The sequence below is a fragment of the Nomascus leucogenys genome, chromosome 23 (genome assembly GCF_006542625.1).
Source record: "Nomascus leucogenys isolate Asia chromosome 23, Asia_NLE_v1, whole genome shotgun sequence".
NCBI lineage: Eukaryota > Metazoa > Chordata > Mammalia > Primates > Hylobatidae > Nomascus > Nomascus leucogenys.
In genome coordinates this window covers 282,511-304,118 of record NC_044403.1, presented here as the reverse complement: position 1 = coordinate 304,118, position 21,608 = coordinate 282,511, and the positions used below count along the sequence as shown (strand labels likewise).

Genomic DNA, 21,608 nt, shown 5'->3' with positions numbered 1-21,608 from the left:
TTTTTGTATTTTTAGTAGAGATGGGGTTTCAGCATGTTGGCCAGGCTGGTCTTGAACTCCTGACATCAAGTGATTCACCTGCCTTTACCTTCCAAAGTGCTGTGATTACAGTCCTGAGCCACCATGCCTGGCCCTGTCCCCATTTTTTAAAAAGAGAAGGGAGGGATGGGCACGGTGGCTCGCGCCTCTAATCCCAGCACTTTGGGAGGCCGAGGTGGGTGGATCACCTGTGGTCAGGAGTGTGAGACCAGCCTGGCCAACATGGCAAAACCCCATCTCTACTAACAGTACAAAAATTAGCTGGGTGTGGTGGCAGGCACCTGTAATCCCAGCTAACTCAGGAGGCTGAGGCAGGAGAATCGCTTGAACCTGGGAGGCAGAGGTTGCAGTGAGCTGAGATTGCGCCACTGCACTCCAGCCTGGGCAGCAGAGTGAGACTCTGTCTCAAAAAAAAAAAAAAAAGAAAAGAAAAAGAAGGGAGGACATACATAACGTCTAACCTCTTGTGCGTCCACATTTGAGCAAAGGACAGTGATAGGGCAGTGACATCTAGTGGTGTGTCTGTGGAAGAGCCTTCCCAGGCTCCTCTTGGACGTGAGTCACCTTAATAGCTTTCCAAGTTGTGGTTTATAGACTTCGAGATATGTCCAGAGTGGAGGTGCCATTGTTTATTATTTGTGGTTTTTGCATATTGTGCTGTAAACTTGGGACGGGAAAGTTCTGAAAGGCAGTGCTTTAAAGCATTGCCCAAGAAATTCAATATTGTCCAAGAAGTCATCCACCCCTCTTTTTATATAAAACCATATCAGTAATCATGTTCATTTCTACTCAATTTTGGTACAAAATTAATTTTTAAGATAATTTAAGCAATGAAAACACAATATACACAGTCAATGTTCACATCTTTAGGTGTTCTCGTACTAATGCTTGAGATTGTTCATACATTTAATGTTGATATACGCATCATACATACATGATGATATACATGCTGTGAAAACCACTGCTGTGAGTATTGAGACTTCTGGTTTGCAAACTCGATCTCGTCTTTCTAGACTGAAAGGTTATGATCTCAACTTTTCGTGTAAGTACATCTTGATAGATCATAAAAAGCAAATTATCAATGAAAACCAACAGGAGTTCTTAATATATATTTTGTTATAAGGAGAATTTTATTCCCGCTTTTTTATTAATTTCTGCATTTTTCTTTCAGTGATTCCGTATAGGTCAGTGATCATCCCAATCAAAAAGCTGAGCAATGCAATAATCACATCAAACCCTTGGATCTGTGTATCAGGAGAGCTAGGAGACACAGGAGTAATGCAGATTCCCAAAAACCTCCTCGAAATGACCTTTGAGGTAGGTTCAGCTAATACCTTTCCTAGAAGAATGTATCACATGTACTTTTACAGATGATTCTGTCTGGCTTTTTCATTTTTCCTTGAATCAAATAAAATAGAGGAACACTCAAAGCGTGCAGGATCATTTTTGTGATTATATGTCTAAAGTTGTCTTAAGCAGCTTATACTGATTTGTTTTGCATTTTCATTGTTAAGCTCTATTTTTCACTTGTAATGATGTGCTTTGGGGCTTTCCAGGTCTCCTCCCGTTATTTTCAGGTCTAGCACAGATCCTAGCAAGCAGGAAATATTCAAATAAATGTTTTCCCCACAGTGGTTCTCCTCCCTACTGTAAAATGCTTTCTGCCCAAACCTGGTCATCCTTTGGCAAAAGGACAGGAGAGCTGATATTCATGCTTATGGATATTTTTTGAGACAGAGTCTTGCTCTTTCGCCCAGGCTGGAGTGCAGTGGTGTGATCTTCACTCATTGCAACCTCTACCTCCTGGGTTCAAGCATCTGCTTACGGGTTTTAGACCACATGGTGACATTTATAGAGTAATTCTATAAAAATGCCTTTTGGCCAGGCGCAGTGACTCATGCCTATAATCTGAACACTTTGGGAGACCAAGGTGAGCAGATTGCTTGAGCCCGGGAGTTTGAGACGACCAGCCTGGGCAACGTGGTGAGACTCCATCTCTACAAAAAATACAAAAATTAGCTGGGCTTGGTGGCATGCACCTGTAGTCTGGGTACTTGCACGGCTGAGGTCACGTGAGCCCAGGAGACAGAGGTTGCAGTGAGCCAGGATTGTGCCACTGCACTCCAGCCTGGGTGACAGAGTGAGACTCTGTCTCAAAAAACAAAACAAACAACAACCTTTTAATATTGTAGTCAATTTTCAGTCTTACTTGGTGAAATAGTTGCATATGGTTAAGCCCGTACACAGGTTGATCTTGGTGGAGGAAGAGAACAAATAATTGTTGTGTTTGAGGAAGGAAATGGTACTAACTGAATGTCCCATTCTCATGTTCCTTGGGGTCTCAAAATAGCAGTTTCTACTTAGAGTCATGATGCCCCCCCGCCGCCCCCAGGAGCACAGTTTGGCCTTATCCGTGCAGTAGACTCAAAGCCACCTGTATATAAAATATTAAAACCCTTGGCTTTTCTTCATCTACCAATAATGAAAGTACATCAAAACCCCCATCATTGCCATTTCTAAGCTGTCTCTCTCATGTCTACCTACTTCTTTCCATCTCTGCTGCACAACTAATTCAAGATGCCATCATCCCTAAGTTAGAGCATGGTGATGCCTTCTCACTGAGATACCAAGAATAAAGTGCTTTAAGAACTTGTAGCTTTGGCCGGGCCAGTAGCTCACTCCAATAATCCCAGCACTTTGGGAAGCCGAGGCGGGTGGATCACGTGAGGTCGGGAGTTTGAGGCCAGCCTGACCAAAATGAAGAAACCCCGTCTCAACTAAAAACACAAAAATTAGCCGGGCATGGTGGCACATGCCTGTAATCCCAGCTTCTCGGGAGGCTGAGGCGGGAGAATCGCTTGAATCCGGGAGGCGGAGGTTGCGGTGAGCCGAGATGGCGCCATTGCACTCCAGCCTGGGCAACGAGAGCGAAACTCCGTCTAAAAAAAAAAAAACTTGTAGCTCTAATGGGTACAAAAAAATAGAGTGAATAAGACCTAGTATTTGCTGGCACAGCAGGGTGACTATAGTCAAAAATAATTTAACTGTACATTTAAAAATAACTAACAGTATAATTGGATTGTCACACAAATGATAAATGTTTGAGGTGACGGACACCCCATTTACCCTGATACAGTTATTAGGCCTTGCATGCCTATATCAAAATACCTCAATTAATCCATAAATATACACATCTACTAGGTACCCATAAAAATTAAAAATTAAAATTAACAAAAAAAAAGAACTTACAATTCTGATGTTCTCATCCAGCACATAGTTGGGGTCAGTGATCTTTTCATTATCAGATTTTAGAAGTCAGAATTTAATTAGTATTCATTTTTACTATTCCTATTATCATTGCTTTATTTTGTACTTGTCCACAAAGGGCCAGTGAAGATAACTTACTGATAACTATGCCTTTTAAAAAATAGCTTCAAAGACTTCTAGTATATGAGGTCTGAGGTCAGTTCTGCCTTAGTATCTCATTGGAACAGGAAAATATCAACATCTCATGTACCCTATAAATATATATACCTGCTATGTACCCACAAAAAAAATTTTAAGAAAGAAAAGAATATCAGTGTCAGTGATTTTTAAAATCTATAATTGTTTTCTTGACCTCTTTGTAACGAAATCTAAATAGCATCTTTTTCCTGTTTTTAGAAATTATTCTCATCCTTCAAGGTACAAGTCACTGTCCCAGTGTTTGTGGGATCCCCAGGTAGAAGTAGCTGTTCCTTCCCCAGTGCTCCTCTAGCACTTTTTACATCTCTAATCTAGCACTGTGTGCAGTGCCCCTCATTCGGTAGTTAATGTCCATATGTCTCCTAACTCCTTATGTGGGAGCTCCCTGAGGGCAAGGAATACATGTGAATATGTTTCTCTAGTGCACAGCTGAATACATTATGCAGGGTTTGTTTCTGCAGTTGTTAAACTAGACGGAACCAAAGTACCTGTAAAGCTGAGATGTAACAGGATGGGATTGGGCACTAAATAACCTAAGGTCGTGTCCTTACAGTGCCAGAACTTGGGGAAGCTGACCACTGTTCAGATTGGTCACGATAACTCAGGACTGTTAGCCAAATGGCTAGTGGATTGTGTCATGGTCAGAAATGAAATCACAGGACATACATACAGGTAAGTAAATGGCCTTGGGAACTCAGAATTCTTTGTTTTAAGACTCTTCAGATAAGAAAAGGTTTAAGAATTGTAGGCCAGGCACAGTGGCTCACGCCTGTAATCCCAGCACTTTGAGAGGCTGAGGCAGGTGGATCACCTGAGGTCAGGAGTTTGAGACCAGCCTGACCAACATGGTGAAACCCCATCTCTACTAAATAAAAAAAATTAGCAGGGCGTGGTGGCGTACACCTGTAATCTCAGCTACTTGGGAGGCTGAGGTAGGAGAATCACTTGAACCTAGGAGGAGGAGATTGCAGTGAACCGAGATCGTGCCATTGCACTCCAGCCTGGGCAACAAGGTGAAACTCCATCTCAAGAAAAAAAAAAAAAGAAAGAATTGTTTGAGCTCTTCCACTGCCTTCTGAATTTTAGGTTTTTTTTTTTCCGGGGGAGGGGAGCAACTTTTTTTTGTTTATGTCATACAAAATTGGCCCCCAAAAAACTTTTTTTCTTTCTCCTTTTTTTTTTTTTTTTTTTTTTTTCGGTCTGAGACAGAGTTTCACTCTTATGGGCCAGGCTGAAGTGCAATAGTGCAGTCTCGGCTCACTGCAACCTCTGCCTCCCAGGTTCAAGCAATTCTTGTGCTTCAGCCTCCCAAGTAGCTGGGATTACAGGTACCTGCCAACACACCCCGCTAATTTCTGTATTTTTAGTAGAGATGGGGTTTTGCCATGTTGGCCAGGCTGGTCTCAAACTCCTAACCTCAAGTGATCCACCCACCTTGGCCTCCCAAAGTGCTGGGATTACAGGCATGAGCCACCATGCACAGCCTCAAAAAAACTTTTTAAAACAACAGATGTTTGCTGCTATTGCTTAGTGCACAAGTGTTGGAAAGATTAATGTAACGCTCAGAAAAAAAGAAAAAAAAAGCCTAAAATAATTTCAGTGGGAGGAAAAGATCTCTTGGATTCCACTAGTCACAGCCAACACTACTCTATGGAAACATCGTCCTCTTTTCTTCCGTGCCTGAACTCCTAAATTAATTTCTAGTTTGAAAATATTCTGACCGGGTGCAGTGGCTCACACCTGTAATCCACACACTTTGAGAGACTGAGATGGGAGGATCACTTGAGGCCAGGAGTTCAAGACCAGCCTGGGCAATGTAATGAGACCTTCTCTCTACAAAAAACACAAAAATTAGCCAGGTGTGGTGGTACACACCTGTAGTCCCAACTACTCAGGGGGCTGAGCGAGAACCCTGTCTCAAAAAAAAATAATAAAAAACTTGTTTTCTGTCCTCCCAGATTCCCATGTGGGCGGTGGCTGGGGAAAGGCATTGATGATGGGAGCCTGGAGAGAATTCTTATTGGAGAATTGATGACATCAGCATCAGATGAAGATCTAGTAAAGCAGTGTCGGACTCCACCCCAGCAGAAGTCACCCACCACGGCTAGGAGATTGAGCATCACTTCACTGACAGGAAAAAACAACAGTAAGTTTATTTAAATTTTTCTTATGTACTCCTATGATGTAGGCTTCATGTGACCATTTGATAGAAAACAGTTGTGTTAACGAATGTAGTGAGGAGATTTTAAAAAGAAGAAAGTTGAGGAAAATTCATAAATATTCAAAAGCCGGAAGAGTTTAGATGTTAAAATCTAATTTTTTAAAAAACCTGCATGCTCTGTTTTTATTAAGCTATGGAAATATGAGTAAATATTTTACCTGAAACTTTTATCTTTTGAGACAAGGTTTCACTCTGTCACCCAGGCTAGAATGCAGTGGCACAGTCTCAGCTCACTACAGCCTCTGCTTCCCGGGTTCAAATGATCCTCCCGCCTCAGCTTTCCAAGTAGCTGGGACTACAGGCGCACAACATCACACCCGGCTAATTTTTGTATTTTTTATAGACTGCCTTTCGCCATGTTGCCCAGGCTGGTCTTGAACTTCTGAGCTCAAGCGATCTGCCTGCCTCAGCCTCCCAAAGTGCTGGCATTACGGGTGTGTGCCACCACACCTGGCCTTGCCTGAAACTTAATAATAACTCCCAGATAGCCATATCTAGCCCTTTTTTTTTTTTTTGAGACACCGTCTCGCTCTGTCACCCAGGCTGGAGTGCAGTGGTGCCATCTCAGCTCACTGCAACCCCCGCCTCCCGGGTTCAAACGATTCTCCTGCCTCAGCCTTCCAAGTAGCTGGGATTAAAGGTGCCCGCCACCACACCTGGCTAATTTTTCGTATTTTTGGTAGAGACAAGTTTTCCCCATGTTGGCCAGGCTGGTCTCAATCTCTTGACCTTGAGATCCACCCGCCTTACCTTCTGAAAGTGCTGGGATTAGAGGCGTGAGCCACCGTGCCCGCCCCAGTGTCTCTTATTCTAAGAGATTAAAATTTCCTTCTACCCCTTCTGTCCCAACTTTCTTCCTATAGTAAGGATGAAACAAAATACTATAAAGGAGTGAATTTTGTGAATATTATACTATGTTCACATGCCATTTTTAGTAATATAGTAAACTTCTAATTTATACTAATGTAGGCTTTAATAGACTAAGTTACTAATGTAGGCCTTAATAGACTAAATAATGTCTCCCAAAAATATAAAATTCTAGTCTGTAGAATCTGTAAATGTTGCCTTATTTGGAAAAAGGGTTTTTGCAGATGTCATAGGGATCTTGAAATAAGGAGATTGTCCTGGATCACCTATGTGGACCCTAAATGCAATCATACGTATTCTTTCCCAACACTTTGGGAGGCCGAAGTGGGCAGATCACTTGAGATCAGGAGTTTGAGGCCAACCTGGCCAATAATAGCAAAACCCCGTCTCTACTAAAAAAAAACAAAAATTAACCAGGCATGTGGTGCATGCCTGTAATCCCAGCTCCTTAGGAGGCTGAGGCATGAGGATTGCTTGAACCCAGGAGGTAGAGGTTTCAATGAGCCGAGCTCATGCCACTGTATTCCAGCTTGAGTGATAGAGTGACACTCTGTCTTTTTTGGGGGTTTTTTGGTGCCAATTTTAAATAGTTTTATTTAAGACATTGCATTTTCCACTTATAATACGGTGTTTATAAAGTGCAATGTTATTTCCTTCCCCTGTGCATATGTTCCATATTCAAGTATTGAGAAAAATATGGAATGCTTCACCAATTTGCTTGTCATCCTTGGGCAGGGGCCATGCTAATAATCTTCTCTGTATTGTTCCAGTTTTTTAGTATATGTGCTGCCGAAGCAAGCATGACTGTGTCTTAAAAAAAAAAAAAAACAAGGAATGCTGGCCAGGCGTTATGCCGAGGTGGGTGGATCACCTGAGGTCAGGAGTTCGAGACCAGCCTGACCAACATGGCGAAACCCCGTCTCTACTAAAAATACAAAAATTAGCCGGGCATGGTAGTGTGCTCCTGTAATCCTAGCTACTTGGGAGGCTGAGACAGGAGAATTACTTGAACCTGAGAGGTGGAGGTTGCAGTGAGCCGATATCGTGCCACTGCACTACATGCACTCCAGCCTGGGCAACAGAGTGAGACTCTGTCTCACAAAAAAAAAAAAAAACAAGGAATGCCAACAGCCACCAGAAGCTAAAAGAGGCAAGGAAGGGATTTTCCCCTAGAATTTCAAGGGAATAAAGCCCTGCTGACACCTTGCTTTTTTTTTTTTTTTGCCCAGTGATAACTAAATTTTGACTTCTGGCCCCCAGAACTGCAATAAAATGTATTTCTGTCACTTAAGCCACCAAGTTTTGTGAGTCTATTACAGCAGCCACAGAAGGCAGCCACAGAACATGAATATAGAGGCAGTATTTAGGGAAAAGTTACGGAAGTTTATCAGTGAAGGGGCTTTTTAGCTATAGATTATAACCACAAGTAGAATAACAAAGGTACCTAATAGGTCCTTAGTTTATTAACAAAGCAGTTTCCCTAGATTCTATTAGTCTCTATCCATTTGCTAGCACATGATTGTGTATTAACTATGAGTGCAGTTTTTTTGTTTTTTGTTTTGTTTTGTTTTGTCTTGTTTGACTGAGTTTCGCTCTTGTTGGCCACGCTGGAGTGCAGTAGTGCCATCTCATCTCACTGCAACCTCCGCTTCCCAGGTTCAAGCAATTCTCCTGCCTCAGCCTCCCAAGTAGCTGGGATTATGGGCATGCACTGCTATGCGAGGCTAATTTTGTATTTTGGGTAGAGACGGGGTTTCACCATGTTGGCCAGGCTAGTCTTGAACTCCTGACCTCAGGTGATCCTCCCACCTCGGCCTCCCAGAGTGCTGGGATTGCAGGCGTGAGCCACTGTGCCCAAGCAATTTAAAGCACTTATAGTAACAAATATTGGTGAGGATGTGGAGTAACAGAAAGCTCATGCATTGCTAGTAGGAATACAAAATAAAAAACATCTTGGCATTTATAGATACACGTACACTTACCGTACACTTGGCCCAGAAATCTCACTCCTAGATATGTACACAAGAGAAATGAATACATATATCTACACAGACTTGTACCCAGATGTTCTTAGAGCTTTATTCGTAATAGCCAAAAATGGAAACAACCCCAATATACATCAACTGGTAAAAGGATAAACAGATAGTGATATAGATCTGTTTATATATCAGATCTCTATAAAAGCAATATAATAATATAAAGTAGATCAGTGGTTGCCAGGAGTTAGGAGCTAAGGAAGGTAACTGAAAAGAGCACAGGATAGGCTGGGCACAGTGGCTCACACCTGTAATCCCAGCAGTTTGGGAGGCCGAGACGGGCAGATCACGAGGTCAGCAGATCGAGACCATCCTGGCTAACATGGTGAAACCCCGTCTCTACTAAAAACACAAAAAATTAGCCAAGCGTGGTGGCGGGCGCCTATAGTCCCAGCTACTCGGGAGGCTGAGGCAGGAGAATGGCGTGAACCCGGGAGGCGGAACTTGCAGTGAGCCAAGATTGCACCACTGCACTCCAGCCTGGGCAACAGAGCGAGACTCCATCTCAAAAAAAAAAAAAAAAGAGCACAGGGTAACTTTTGGGGATGATGGAAATGTTCTGTATCATGATTGTGGTGGTGGTTACATGACTATCCATTTGTCAAAGCTCATCAAAATTGGTGACTTTTATTACACGGTGAATTTTAATTATGCTGATTTAAAATTTAAAAGTAGGTTTCAGCTCAATCCATCCTAATATAACATCTGAGTCAGTCCAATTTTATGGGGGTATTATCTGAGAGGCTTTTATCCCCCATTTTTTTTTTATCATACTTTCTTTTCTCACTCTATAAGCAGAAAAGTCTAAATGACCAAAGACTCAGAAATGGATAACAGGGTATTTTCTCACAGTATGTGATATGTAAAATGGTATTCAGAGAACTGAAAATTTTTAAAATCAGTTTTAAAATAATACTGATCAAGGCTTTTTTGGAATGGGTGACAGGTTTCAAAATAGACTTGATGTCTAAAAGAAAAAATAGAGAAAGGTAAAGGTAAAAAAACAAACAAAAAACTACCGGGTAAAGAAACTACTAGGAACAAGAGGCCATGGTATCAGTACTTCAATTATAAGAGGTTTTCATTTTAACAGTTTTTATGCATTAGTGTAGAAAAAACCTACTTGAATTTTACTGAAAGAAATGTTAGCTGGGCGTGGTGGCTCATGCTTGTAATTCCAGCACTTTGGGAGGCTGAGGTGGGCGGATCACCTGAGGTCAGGAGTTCGAGACCAGCGTGACCAATATGGTAAAACCCTGTCTCTACTAAAAATACAAAAAAATTAGCTGTGCATGGTGGCTGGCACCTGTAGTCCCAGCTACACAGGAGGCTGAGGCAGGAGAATTGCTTGAACCTGGGAGGCGGAGGTTGCAGTGAGCTAAGATTGCGCCACTGCACTCCAGCCTGGGAGACAGAGCGAGACTGCGTCTCAAAAAAAAAAAAAAAAAAGAAATGTTCATGCAAGAAATCCTTGAGCAGTATGAATTCAGAGATTCGTAAACATGAGGATGCATGGCTTTTCCTTTATAGTGCGTTAAGTAAATTAGAACTACAAGAAAATCTGAACTATATACCTTTTCTCGTTACCTACTTCTGAAATGTTTACCACCTTTTTTAAAAAACAAACCATTCCTTGGGTTTGGTGGACAAAAGTGATTTAGGTCCCATTCAAGCAGCCCACCAACCTATCAGGAAAGTGGCCTAGAAGAGCAAGTACTGGCTGGCAGAAGGAAGCAGTGCTGAGACGGATTGACTAGCCAGGGAGGGAGGGAGTTCTGGGCTTCAGGCCCGGATGCACGGGATACTTGGCATCTTCCCCTTATTTTAAACACAACAGCAAATCTTCAGACTCCAGGTTATCTATCCAGAGCACCTCAAGCCTTAGTCTATGCCCGCTAACAGGCTCGTAGGTAGGTAGCATAAGGGAACATTCCACTAACAGGCTCGTAGGTAAGGTAGCATAAGGGAACATTTGAGGAGTGATGTTGGGACTTCTCAACATTGCTTCTCATATTTAGGGGCTTGCTAGCATTTTGTGACAGGCGCCATGCTAGTTATTTACTCCTATAACTTACCAGTTTTCCCAGTGAGGCGTGTATTTTCCCTATTTTCAGTTGAGGAAACTGAAAGCTCAGAGGAAGTTAGACACTAGGCTAGGGTTATAGATTGCAGATGGTAATGCTGGGATATGAATCTAGGGATCTCTTGGATTATTTTCCATTTTGCTAGGATGCCTCCCACTTGGCCAAACTGGCCAGAGGCAAGTTCTGTGGAGCCGCTGGCAAAGCCAGCCTGCTGTGGTGACGTATTTCCTACCTAGGTGGACACAGTTGATGTCCCATAGTACTTTGGTTTATTTCTCTCCCATGAGAATGCAGCCACTGTTTATTATTTTACAGAACCCAATGCTGGGCAGATACAAGAAGGAATTGGAGAAGCTGTGAACAATATTGTGAAACATTTTCATAAACCTGAAAAAGAGGTATTTATGGGCTATAAAACTTAGTATAGTGGGACTTTTAAAGATGCTTTTATATGTGATACACGAGGCAATATGGGGTGCTTGAATTTTCATTTGTCAGCTTTCTGGTAGCTGTAAAAACATGCTTCATAGAGCTACCTTCAGCACTTGCTTCTCTAGTGTTTTTCTTAGACATAGATGCAGGAGATTTTTCTTTGGCACTGTGTGTTACGCCCCACAGAGAGGAAGCCTCACCGTGTTGCTGTGTGGAGAAAATGGCCTGGTTGCAGCCCTTGAGCAAGTTTTCCATCACGGGTTCAAATCTGCCCGCATCTTTCACAAGAATGTCTTCATCTGGGACTTCATAGGTAAATAAAGCAGATGTATATTACATTAAGGTCACTGAAGCCTTTCTTAGGAACTCAAAGACCCAGGAATCTGAGTGAATAAGGGTTAGTGATAAGGGTATATATATATTTTTTTTTTCTTTTCTTTTTTTTTTTTTGAGAAGGAGTCTTACTCTGTTGCCCAAGCTGGAGTGCAGTGGTGCGGTCTTGGCTCACTGCAACCTCTGCCTCCCGGGTTCAAATGATTCTCCTGCCTCAGGCTCCCAAGCAGCTGGGACTGCAGGTGTGCACCACCATGCCCAACTAATTTTTGTATTTTTAATAGAGAAGGGGTTTCACCATATTGGCCAGGCTGGTCTTGAACTCCTGACCTTGTGATCCATCCACCTCAGTCTCCCAAAGTACTGGGATTACAGGAGTGAGCCATCCTGCCTGGCAAGGATAGATATATATCTATAGATATAGATATATCGATATATCTATAACTATATCTATATCTTTTTTTTTTTTTGAGATGGAGTCTCGCTCTGTTGCCCAGGCTGGAGTGCAGTGGCGCAATCTTGGCTCACTGCAAGCTCCGCCTCCCGGGTTCACCCCATTCTCCTGCCGCAGCCTCTCCGAGTAGCTGGGACTACAGGCGCCCACCACCATGCCCGGCTAATTTTTTTGTATTTTTAGTAGAGACAGGGTTTCACCGTGGTCTCGATCTCCTGACCTCTTGATCCGCCCGCCTCGCCCTCCCAAAGTGCTGGGATTACAAGTGTGAGCCTCCGCGCCCAGCGGATATATATTTTTTTAAATAAATATTAAATTAGCTGGGTGTGGTAGCACATACCCGTGGTCCCAGCTACCTGGGAGGCTGAGGCAGGAGCATAGCTTGAGCCCAGGAGCCTAGGAGGTGAAGGCTGCAGTCAGCCATGATCAAGCCACTGCACTCCAGCCTGGGCAACAGAGTGAGACCCTGTCTCAAAAAGTGTATATAATAATAATAAATAAATATCAAGTATTGTCTTTGTTTTTCATTCACTCAACAAATTGTAATATGCACAGTAGTCTAAATATTACTCGAGTTGCTCAAGATACACATTAGTAAACAAAACAGAAATCCCTATGGTTGACACACTTATACTCAGGTTGGTATGGGAAACAATACACAAAAACATAACAAATATGTAATTGATATGGTATGTCAGAAATGTGACCATTGATCTGGAAAGAAATAGAGCAGTATAAAAGGAAATAAAGTGGGGGAGTGGTCTTTTAAATGGGGTGGTTTTAGATTCTGCTGAATGTCAAGGTACATTGGAGCACAGACTTCATGTAGGTGAGGAAGTGAGCCATGTAGATATCTGGGAGGAGGGACTTCAGGTTGACAGCACTGCCAGTGCTAAGCCCCAAGGTGGAAGTGTTTCCATGGAACTCCAAGATCAGTGTGACTGGAGCACAGCAAGAGAGGGAGAGTAGGAGATTGGGGGAGGGGGTGTTTAGTGCCAGTGCCAGGTTGTGTAGGGCCTTCTAGGTCATTGGAATGACTTCAGCCTTTATCCTGAATGAAATTGGAAGCTGTTGGAAGGCTTTGAGCTAAGGAGTGACATGATAGAACTTCCGTTTGTTTGTTTGAGACGGAGTCTCACTCTGCTGCCCAGGCTGGAGTGCAGTGGCCCCATCTCAGCTCACTGCAACCTCTGCCTCCTGGGTTCAAGCGATTCTCCTGCCTCAGCCACTGAGTAGCTGGGATTACAGGTACCTGCCACCACACCCCTAATTTTTGTATTTTTAGTAGAGATGGGGTTTTGCCATGTTGGCCACGCTGGTCCCAAATTCTGTCCTCAAGTGATCCACTCGCCTTGGCCTCCCAAGGTGCTGGGATTACAGGTGTGAGCCACTGTGCCTGGCCAATTTTTGTAAAAGGATTCCTCTAGCTCTGTGTTGTCCAGTATAGTAACCATTAGCCACATATAGCCATTTAAATTTTAAATCTATTTAATTTTTTGTTGTTGTTTTAGATGGAGTCTCGCTGTCTTGCCCAGGCTGGAGTGCAATGGTGTGATCTTGGGTCACCGCAGCCTCTGCCTCCTGGGTTCAAGCAATTCTCCTACCTCAGCCCGAGTAGCGGGGATTACAGGTGCCTGCCACCACGCCCAGCTAATTTTTGTATTTTTAGTAGAGATGGGGTTTCACCATGCTGGCTAGGCTGGTCTTGAACTCCCAGCCTCAGGTGATCTGCCTGCATCAGCCTCCCAAAGTGATGGGATTACAGGCGTGAGCCACCATGCCTGGCCAAATCTATTTAATTTAAATCAAATGTAAATTTCATTTTCTTAATAACACTGGCCACATTTCAAGTGCTCAGTAGCCACATGTGGCTACCAAATTGGACCTTGTAGAGAGAGAACATTTTCTTTTTTTTTTTGAGACGGAGTCTCGCTCTGTCGCCCAGGGTGGAGTGCAGTGGCGCGATCTCGGCTCACTGCAAGCTCCGCCTCTTGGGTTCATGCCATTCTCCTGCCTCAGCCTCCCAAGTAGCTGGGATTACAAGCGTGAGCCACCGCGCCCGGCCTGAGAGAGAACATTTTCATCATCACAGAAATCTTCTTTGGAGTGTTTCTGTTCTAGCTTGCTAAGCTCTGTAATCTTTCTTTTGGTATGCAGCTCTTCTAGAATTCCTAGTTTCTTTAAATGGGCAATTAATCATTTTGTGTTTTCTAAATAAGGCCTAGACGAAGTAGTTTATTTCATCTAACTTAGAATAGACAAAAAAAATAAAAGGAAAGTTGACAGAGATAGGCCTCCAGGAGTGATTTTTTTTTTCTTCTGGAATGCCTAGAATCTTATTGCTTCTGCTTCTCATGTGTATATACATATATCTCTCTTTGTCAGATACTTACTCAGGTACATTTCAAGGATCTTGTTGCAAAGTGTTAGCAAGTCATTCTATAACTAGAACATGGGGTATTATTTCAATGGCTACCGTGTCATTGCTGGTTATTCCTGGAAGGTTCCAGTCTTAACAGAAGATGCTATTTTTCTTTTCTTTTTTGCCAGTTTCTGTTTCATGAAGGTATTTTAAAGGGAGTAAACTTTCCAGTTTTCTGAAATGCAGTCTAGATTAGAAAATAAATTCCTGGGAGCATATTTATTGTTCTACCATGAAACATCGACCCCTAAAATCAATGATACGGTAATGATATTGGCTTCAGGACTGACTGTATGCAAAGCATCGTTAGTGTTTCCATAATAAATTAAGTGATGAATCTTTCTATATATGAAGTGTTGACATATATTGTGACATAATTCTGACTTTTTTCCTCAGAGAAAGTGGTTGCTTATTTTGAAACAACTGACCAGATTCTAGATAATGAAGATGATGTCCTTATTCAGAAATCATCCTGCAAAACCTTCTGCCACTATGTAAATGCTATTAATACTGCACCCAGGAACATTGGGAAGGACGGGAAATTCCAGATTTTAGTTTGCCTTGGAACAAGGTACAAAACCAGTTTTTTATTTTCCTGTCTTTGTCACATGTTGAACTACAGTCCAGAAAAGGTTATACCAGATCATACCCCTTCCAGAGCTCTCCTTTGGGTTTCTTTCCTTTTCCTTTTTCTTTTGAGACAGAGTCTCACTCCATCGCCCAGGCTGGAGTACCGTGGCATAATCTTGGCTCACTGCAACCTCTGCCTCCTCCCTTGGGTTTCTTTTTTTTTTTTTTTTTGAGATGGAGTCTTGCTCTGTCGCCCAGGCTGGAGTGCAGTGGCGCAATCTCAGCTCACTGCAAGCTCCGCCTCGCGGGTTCACGCCATTCTCCTGCCTCAGCCTCTCCGAGTAGCTGGGACTACAGGCGCCCGCCACCACGCCCGGCTAATTTTTTGTATTTTTAGTAGAGACGGGGTTTCACCGTGGTCTCGATCTCCTGACCTGGTGATCCGCCCGCCTCGGCCTCCCAAAGTGCTGGGATTACAAGCGTGAGCCACAGCGCCCAGCTCCCTTGGGTTTCTTTAATTCACCACCACCACTACAATGAGGTAGCAACCGATTTTCTCATTTTAAAGATGAGAAAGTAGAAAATAGATGAGGCACACATAAGTTAGCAGACTCCCAAGATCACACAGAAAAATGAGACAGAGCCAAGTTCACAACCTGTCCCACTTCAGAGCCCAAGCTCTCCACCATGGTATACTGGCTCGACAGATAGATAGGTAATAGGGAGGTTGATAGATAATTAGACACATACACCGTACATATTTACTAAGTAAACCTTATATAGTGTATATATACCACTATATTTACATTTAATAACATTATGAGATTCTAGCTATATAAATATCATCTTCTTTTTAAGACTATTTCCCACCCCTTTATTTTTTGAAAGTGACACACAGGAGCGATGCAATCCATTACTTTTAAAACAGATCTCAGAATTTCGAGAAATGAAACATACAGACCTTTAGATTTCGTTTTTTAAGTTACCCATGTAGTATTTGTTTTCTCCTGAACCTGAAGAGCCTCAACTTGAGACTGAAGATGGCCTGGTTGGGGATGCTTAATAAGGATGTCTTAGGAACTTAGCAATGGGTTACTAATGTCAGGTTTGATCAGGAAACATTGAAGATGTGAGGTTTTATCTTCCTGAAACAGCTGGTTTACAGAACTAAGTTCTGTATTTCTTCTTCATAAAAGGAGCCCAGTTTTAGCTGTGCTTTTAAAGTTTCTTTTGAGCATGATCTTTATCTCCTTTTATCTCTATACGCTTCTGATTTATTAGACCATTGCAAACTCTCATCTGGTTTGTAAAATCTACTTAATGTTTTTCTGCTTTGATTTTTTTCCTCACCCTGTTATGTTATATGTTAAAAAAAAAAAAAAAAAGCAAGTCCCTACAGGTTAGTGTAGTCTTTCTTCCAAAGGGTCAGTATACTGTGGCATGCCTTGCCACAGAGGTAACACTCCTATTAAAAAAAAAAAAAAAGACATAGAAAATGACATTCTGCCTCTTTCTAAAGGTGGTAAAATCAGAAGAGAATGTCTTTAATGTGCATAGACTTTCTAATGTACTTTAAACTCTTAAAGTACATTAAATTGGGTTTAAAATAATGGGTTTTCCCTTTAGCTTTACACCGTCTCATCACTGTCTTTTTACCAGAAAATATTCAACTTCTTGGCTTTGATTTCCTCTCTCCTGACCTCTTAGCTTGGGTAGATTTTGTACCATCAAGTCCCACACCTTCCCATTCATACAGGCTCCACTGTGTGCCTTGTTCTGCAGCGAGGCCAGCAGTGCTCAGGAATTGTTTCTGTTTGGGTCTGTAGGGATCGCCTGCTCCCACAGTGGATTCCATTGTTAGCTGAGTGTCCTGCCATCACTCGAATGTATGAAGAGAGCGCTCTCCTGCGAGACCGCATGACTGTCAACTCCCTTATCCGAATTCTGCAGACCATTCAGGACTTCACCATAGTCCTAGAAGGATCACTCATCAAAGGAGTGGATGTGTAACCCAACTGGCTAGAAACTCTCAGTCCAAACCTTGCTCCTTTCCCAACTAGGGGACCGATTTGGACTTGTCTGACAGTAGTGAGTCACTGCAGGGGCATCCCAACATATGCCCCATTTGGAACAATCCTCACTCTACAGACAAGGCAAAATGTTGTATTGTAGTTCATTTGAACCTGGAATTTAGTATAAAATAGAGTATTTTCATGTGTTAGATGTGTGTAAATATGCTATCTTCTTTAAGAAATTATATTACTCTAATAAGATGCTTTTCTTAGATTGAATATTCCTGTGACTTAAAATAAGTAGCTTAAAAATGTTGGGGGTTGCGGGGAAGAGTGGTGCTAGCCAGGAAGAAGCCAGTAAACATGTAAATATAGTGCAACCCAGTCGGGCTTTTTTTTTTCTCCAGATATCACAAAGAAACCCAGAATGCATTGTTATGTAGTAGCCATCCATCTTGGAGTCTGATCCTTTGTATTGTGGATGCACACAGCTTTACCTACTGTACTGGTAGTCTTCACTTGTATCTTTTAAGTTACAAACTGTTTTATATATTTGAATCGTTAGTCACTTTTCCAGTCTTTTGGAAAAAAATTTCAGTCCGCACAAGATGATATAATTGGAGTATTTTAAACAGTAGACCCCAGGAGCTTGGCTGAACTGGAAAGAGAACATACAAAGCTCTGAGAAGTGTGTTCAATTGTGGGATTATAACCTCTTTACACTTTGGAAAGATTAGCCTAGACTAACTTCATTCTTGGCATTTTTATTCTTGTTATTTGAGGTACTTTGGGGAGATGTGAATTTCAGTGTTAGATTCATAGTGATAAGAACTGCAAACAGCAATTTGATTCTGTACTTTTAATTTGGCCATCTAAACTCTGCAGTGGTCTACCTCTTAAGGATAACCGTGAGCCCTGTCTTTGTTAGGGTCTAATCACCCACCTCTCCCGGGCCCATCCCCCCTCGGGAAATGGAAGGAATGTCTAAGGAGGAGGAGGGCTCTGTGTGGCTTGGAATGTTTTTGTGAAAGCATTTGTTGACCATGATAATGCAAATAACAGAAGGAAAGAGAGAATGAACCCTTTCTGGGTGTTTCAGGGCAAGCTTTACATTCCTTTGTAGGAAGGGGAGTAATAATGTAAAACAACTGACCCAGAGAAGCTAAAAGCCACTGGCAGCACAGGCTGACAAAATGGAAGCAAAACAAGAGGTGGCAACAATTTTGAAAGACCAAAAGTTGTGAGTAACTTTCCATTTTGATAGTTTATAAAGAAGTTAAGTAAATGTAGTATTGGCTAGTTACTGTAAGTCTTCATCTTCTGGTAGGTCCTGTAACTCTAATTAGGCATTTGTACATTTTTAGCAGCAAAATTGCCTCAGCAGAGCTCCGAGTTTTATTCCCAGTTGTGGCTGAAAAGCAAAGCCATGGCATCAGTATCCTTGTGCAATCGGAGGGTGCTGGGCTTTCACCAACTGCGTTGTTAACCTTATTTCCTGGAGGAAGAAGCTAATGAAACAAGTGCCTAACTCCCTTTATCAAACACTGTATTCAGCCAAGGACAGCCTCTTTTAACATGTGACTTCATACTTGAGGAAAAGGAGAGTTGACAGCTGTATTTAAAAACCCATGGAGCCAGGTGCGGTGGCTCACACCTATGATCCCAGCACTTTGGGAGGCCGAGGCGGGCGGATCACGAAGTCAGGAGATCGAGACCATCCTGGTTAACACGGTGATACCCCGTCTCTGCTAAAAATACAAAAAATTAGCTGTGCATGGTGGCGGGTGCCTGTACAGGAGGCGGAGGCAGGAGAATGGCGTGAACCCAGGGGGCGGAGCTTGCAGTGAGCTAAGATCGTGCCACTGCACTCCAGCCTGGGTGACAGAGCAAGACCCCGTCTCAAAAAATAAATAAAAATAAAAACCCATGGAAATGGTTTAAGAAGATGGTTCTGGGTAGACCAGAAATTTGTTTGCCTGAAGCTAAAGTGTGTCTACAATGGTACAGCTCTTCCAGGGACATGGGAAGTCTATCGTGCGAGATATCCAGAACCTGTTTACACTGGGTTCCTACTGTGTTTAGTGATCAGAAACTATAGAGGGGTCCAGCTCAGGATTTCATGCTTGTATCTTCATAAAACCATGCTCCTGACAGGTCTAGGCAACCAGGGGGATGACTTAGGTTAGTGTGCTAGGATTGACACACCTCGTCCAGCCTTCTTACTTTGTAGATGGGAACACTTAAGGAATAGAGAGATTAAATCTTACACTTACCCCACAGCTGGTTACTGACAACACAAGCTCTAGAATTCACGTTTGTTTGTTTGTTTGTTTGTTTGTGTTATTTCACCAGGCTGCATGAGACTGACCTTCTGGCATTCTTACTAATAGTCTTTCTATTATACTATTGGATCTTTATTCATCCACCTATACAAGTAGGAAATAAGGATGAATATTCATTTAGAAGAATATTCATATTAACACATTGCTCTCAGATTATTGGGAATTAACATTTTGTAAAAACTGGGAGCAGGCCAGGTGCCGTGGCTAACGCCTGTAATCCTGACACTTTGGGAGTCTGAGGCGGGTGGTTCATCTGAGGTCAGTCAGGAGTTCAAGAGCAGACTGGCCAACATGGTGAAACCCCGTCTCTGCTAAAAAAAAAAGATAGACAAAACTTAGCCAGGGGGTGGTGGCAGGGCCTGTAATTCCAGCTACTCAGGAGGCTGAAGCAGGAGAATCGCTTAAACACAGGAGGTGGAGGTTGTAGTGAGCCGAGATTGTGCCACAGCACTACAGCCTGGACGACAAGAGCGAGACTCCGTCTCAAAACAAAAACAAACAAACAAAAACTGCAAGCAAAGTTGGATTTGGGGCCTATGAATAAAACCATTACTTTAAAAAGTAATACCCCCCAAAAAAGTTACACCTAAAGTTTCATCTTCATGCCTTTGTGTAATATTACTATAATGGTGAAATGATGATTTAAAAAAAAAACACATCAGAACTGACACATCCTCTTGGGTGATGGGTCCTTTAGTCACCTTGTGAGCCCATGTACTTATTCCGTTGATACAGCCTGTGCTATAAACACGTGGGGCCCTCCTTGTGTGAGCTGCTTGAATGGCCAGTACCCCCATTCTTTTGAATATTCCCAATGGTGGTCAATCTTGGCCTTTAAGAATAAATTTAAATATTTGGAAATAGTCCTTAGGATCCAAGTTTGATCAATGAAAAGGATGCTTAAGCTGAGTTTGGGGTCACATAAGAAGTGCAGTTGTAAAGAAATAAGACATGTTGGGCATGGCGGTACACACCTGTAGTCCCAGGAGTTTGAGTCCAGCCTGGGTAACATAGGGAAACCCCATCTCAAAAAAACAAAACAAAGGACTTAGTTTTTATGTGGCTCATAAGTGTCTCTAAGTTAGACCAAAAATTTGAGCACAACAGTAGTCTGAATGCTTAGAATAAATGCTTGACTTTTAAGCTTTTGGAAGGTCCTTTTGGAAGGACCATACCCACATAGAGGCGTCTTTTCTGCTGTGGTAATTTTTTAAATTAATACATTGCTTTAGGATCACATCTCAAAGTAAATAAAAAATCAATATTTAATTTGTTTTTTTTCCTGCAAATAAATTAAATGTCTGGGACCATAATGATTATTTTTGCATAGTAATAGCTGGTGAAGTTGTTTTAAAATTAAATTGCCAAAAGTATTACCTCTTGAAAAATTTATTTTCCCAATGTTTTTCATATGTCCTGAAATCCCTAATCTTGACCTTTATGACACAGTGGCATTACACTGATGCTGGAAGCATGCGTGAGATCTGTGCCCCGGTCGGGAGTCATATGCCTTAAAAATGACCGCGAGTCAGTGTGAAGTAGTATAAAGTGGAGTCCTGCGTGGGAAAAAGCAGGCTACTGAGGACAAAAACCTCCCAACCCTCCCCACCCTGTTTTCCACTGGGAATGAGAATTTGATATGAGAAACAAACCTTGCAGAAGTGTGGATTTCCCTCTGAAATTTAAATGTTTCACACATTTTTGTACCTTTTGTAACCTTGTATTTACTTTCACATGGCTTTTTAAAAAATTATTTTAATGAACTATCACACTATATGAATGATCTGGGGGAAATAATTGCTCATATTTCCTTTTTTGGCAATAAAGCACTGTTATATGTAAGTGAAAAAGAGGTTCAAGACTATACAACAGCTTATGTGTAGTATATGTTGACATCCCTAAGGTATTTTGAAACATGAGGTGACAGACAAGGACCTCAAATTTCCAGGGAAATATTTATTTCACAACATTAGGAGTGTAGCTCTTCATAATGAAATATCTTCTTTCTGCTAAAAATTATGATTTTTCATTTAGGGAACTGTGAATATTTTCTGTGAGGTTTACAGAAACTAGTCTATCCTTTTCACTATGTTGAAAAGACAATCTGAACTTTAGCTATTTATATTTCAGTATTAACACACCTTCACTGATTGAGAGTCTTGAGCCCTTCTCTACTTTTATAAAGTGACTCCTATTTCCAAGTCATCCATGTCTTTTGAAGTCTGTTTCTTATATATTTATTACTTTACTGTTTAGCATAAATAGGAGACAGAAAAGGATAATAAACTACTAGGTCCTTTATTCCTATTAAAATAAATTTATAAATCCCTT

At 41.9% G+C, this 21,608-nt stretch overlaps 1 protein-coding gene and 1 non-coding gene across 6 annotated transcripts in view; one reads left to right on the top strand and one right to left on the bottom strand.

The window, feature by feature from the left end:
- DENND5B (DENN domain containing 5B) overlaps positions 1–19,764 on the top strand; it is a 208,391-nt gene extending 188,627 nt beyond the window's left edge. For all 5 annotated transcript variants that reach the window (XM_030804466.1, XM_030804465.1, XM_030804469.1 and 2 more), the window contains 7 exons: positions 1,211–1,356; positions 4,058–4,176; positions 5,463–5,650; positions 11,028–11,110; positions 11,331–11,457; positions 14,750–14,924; positions 16,750–19,764. In XM_030804466.1, the coding sequence (XP_030660326.1) occupies positions 1,211–1,356; positions 4,058–4,176; positions 5,463–5,650; positions 11,028–11,110; positions 11,331–11,457; positions 14,750–14,924; positions 16,750–16,933 (1,022 nt within the window). In that variant the 3' untranslated portion in view covers positions 16,934–19,764. The remainder of the gene's footprint in view (positions 1–1,210; positions 1,357–4,057; positions 4,177–5,462; positions 5,651–11,027; positions 11,111–11,330; positions 11,458–14,749; positions 14,925–16,749) is intronic.
- On the bottom strand, positions 7,283–7,394 carry LOC115832949. The gene has a single exon (XR_004028363.1). It is a non-coding gene; the product is annotated as a U6 spliceosomal RNA (small nuclear RNA).
- Positions 19,765–21,608: the final 1,844 nt, after the last annotated feature.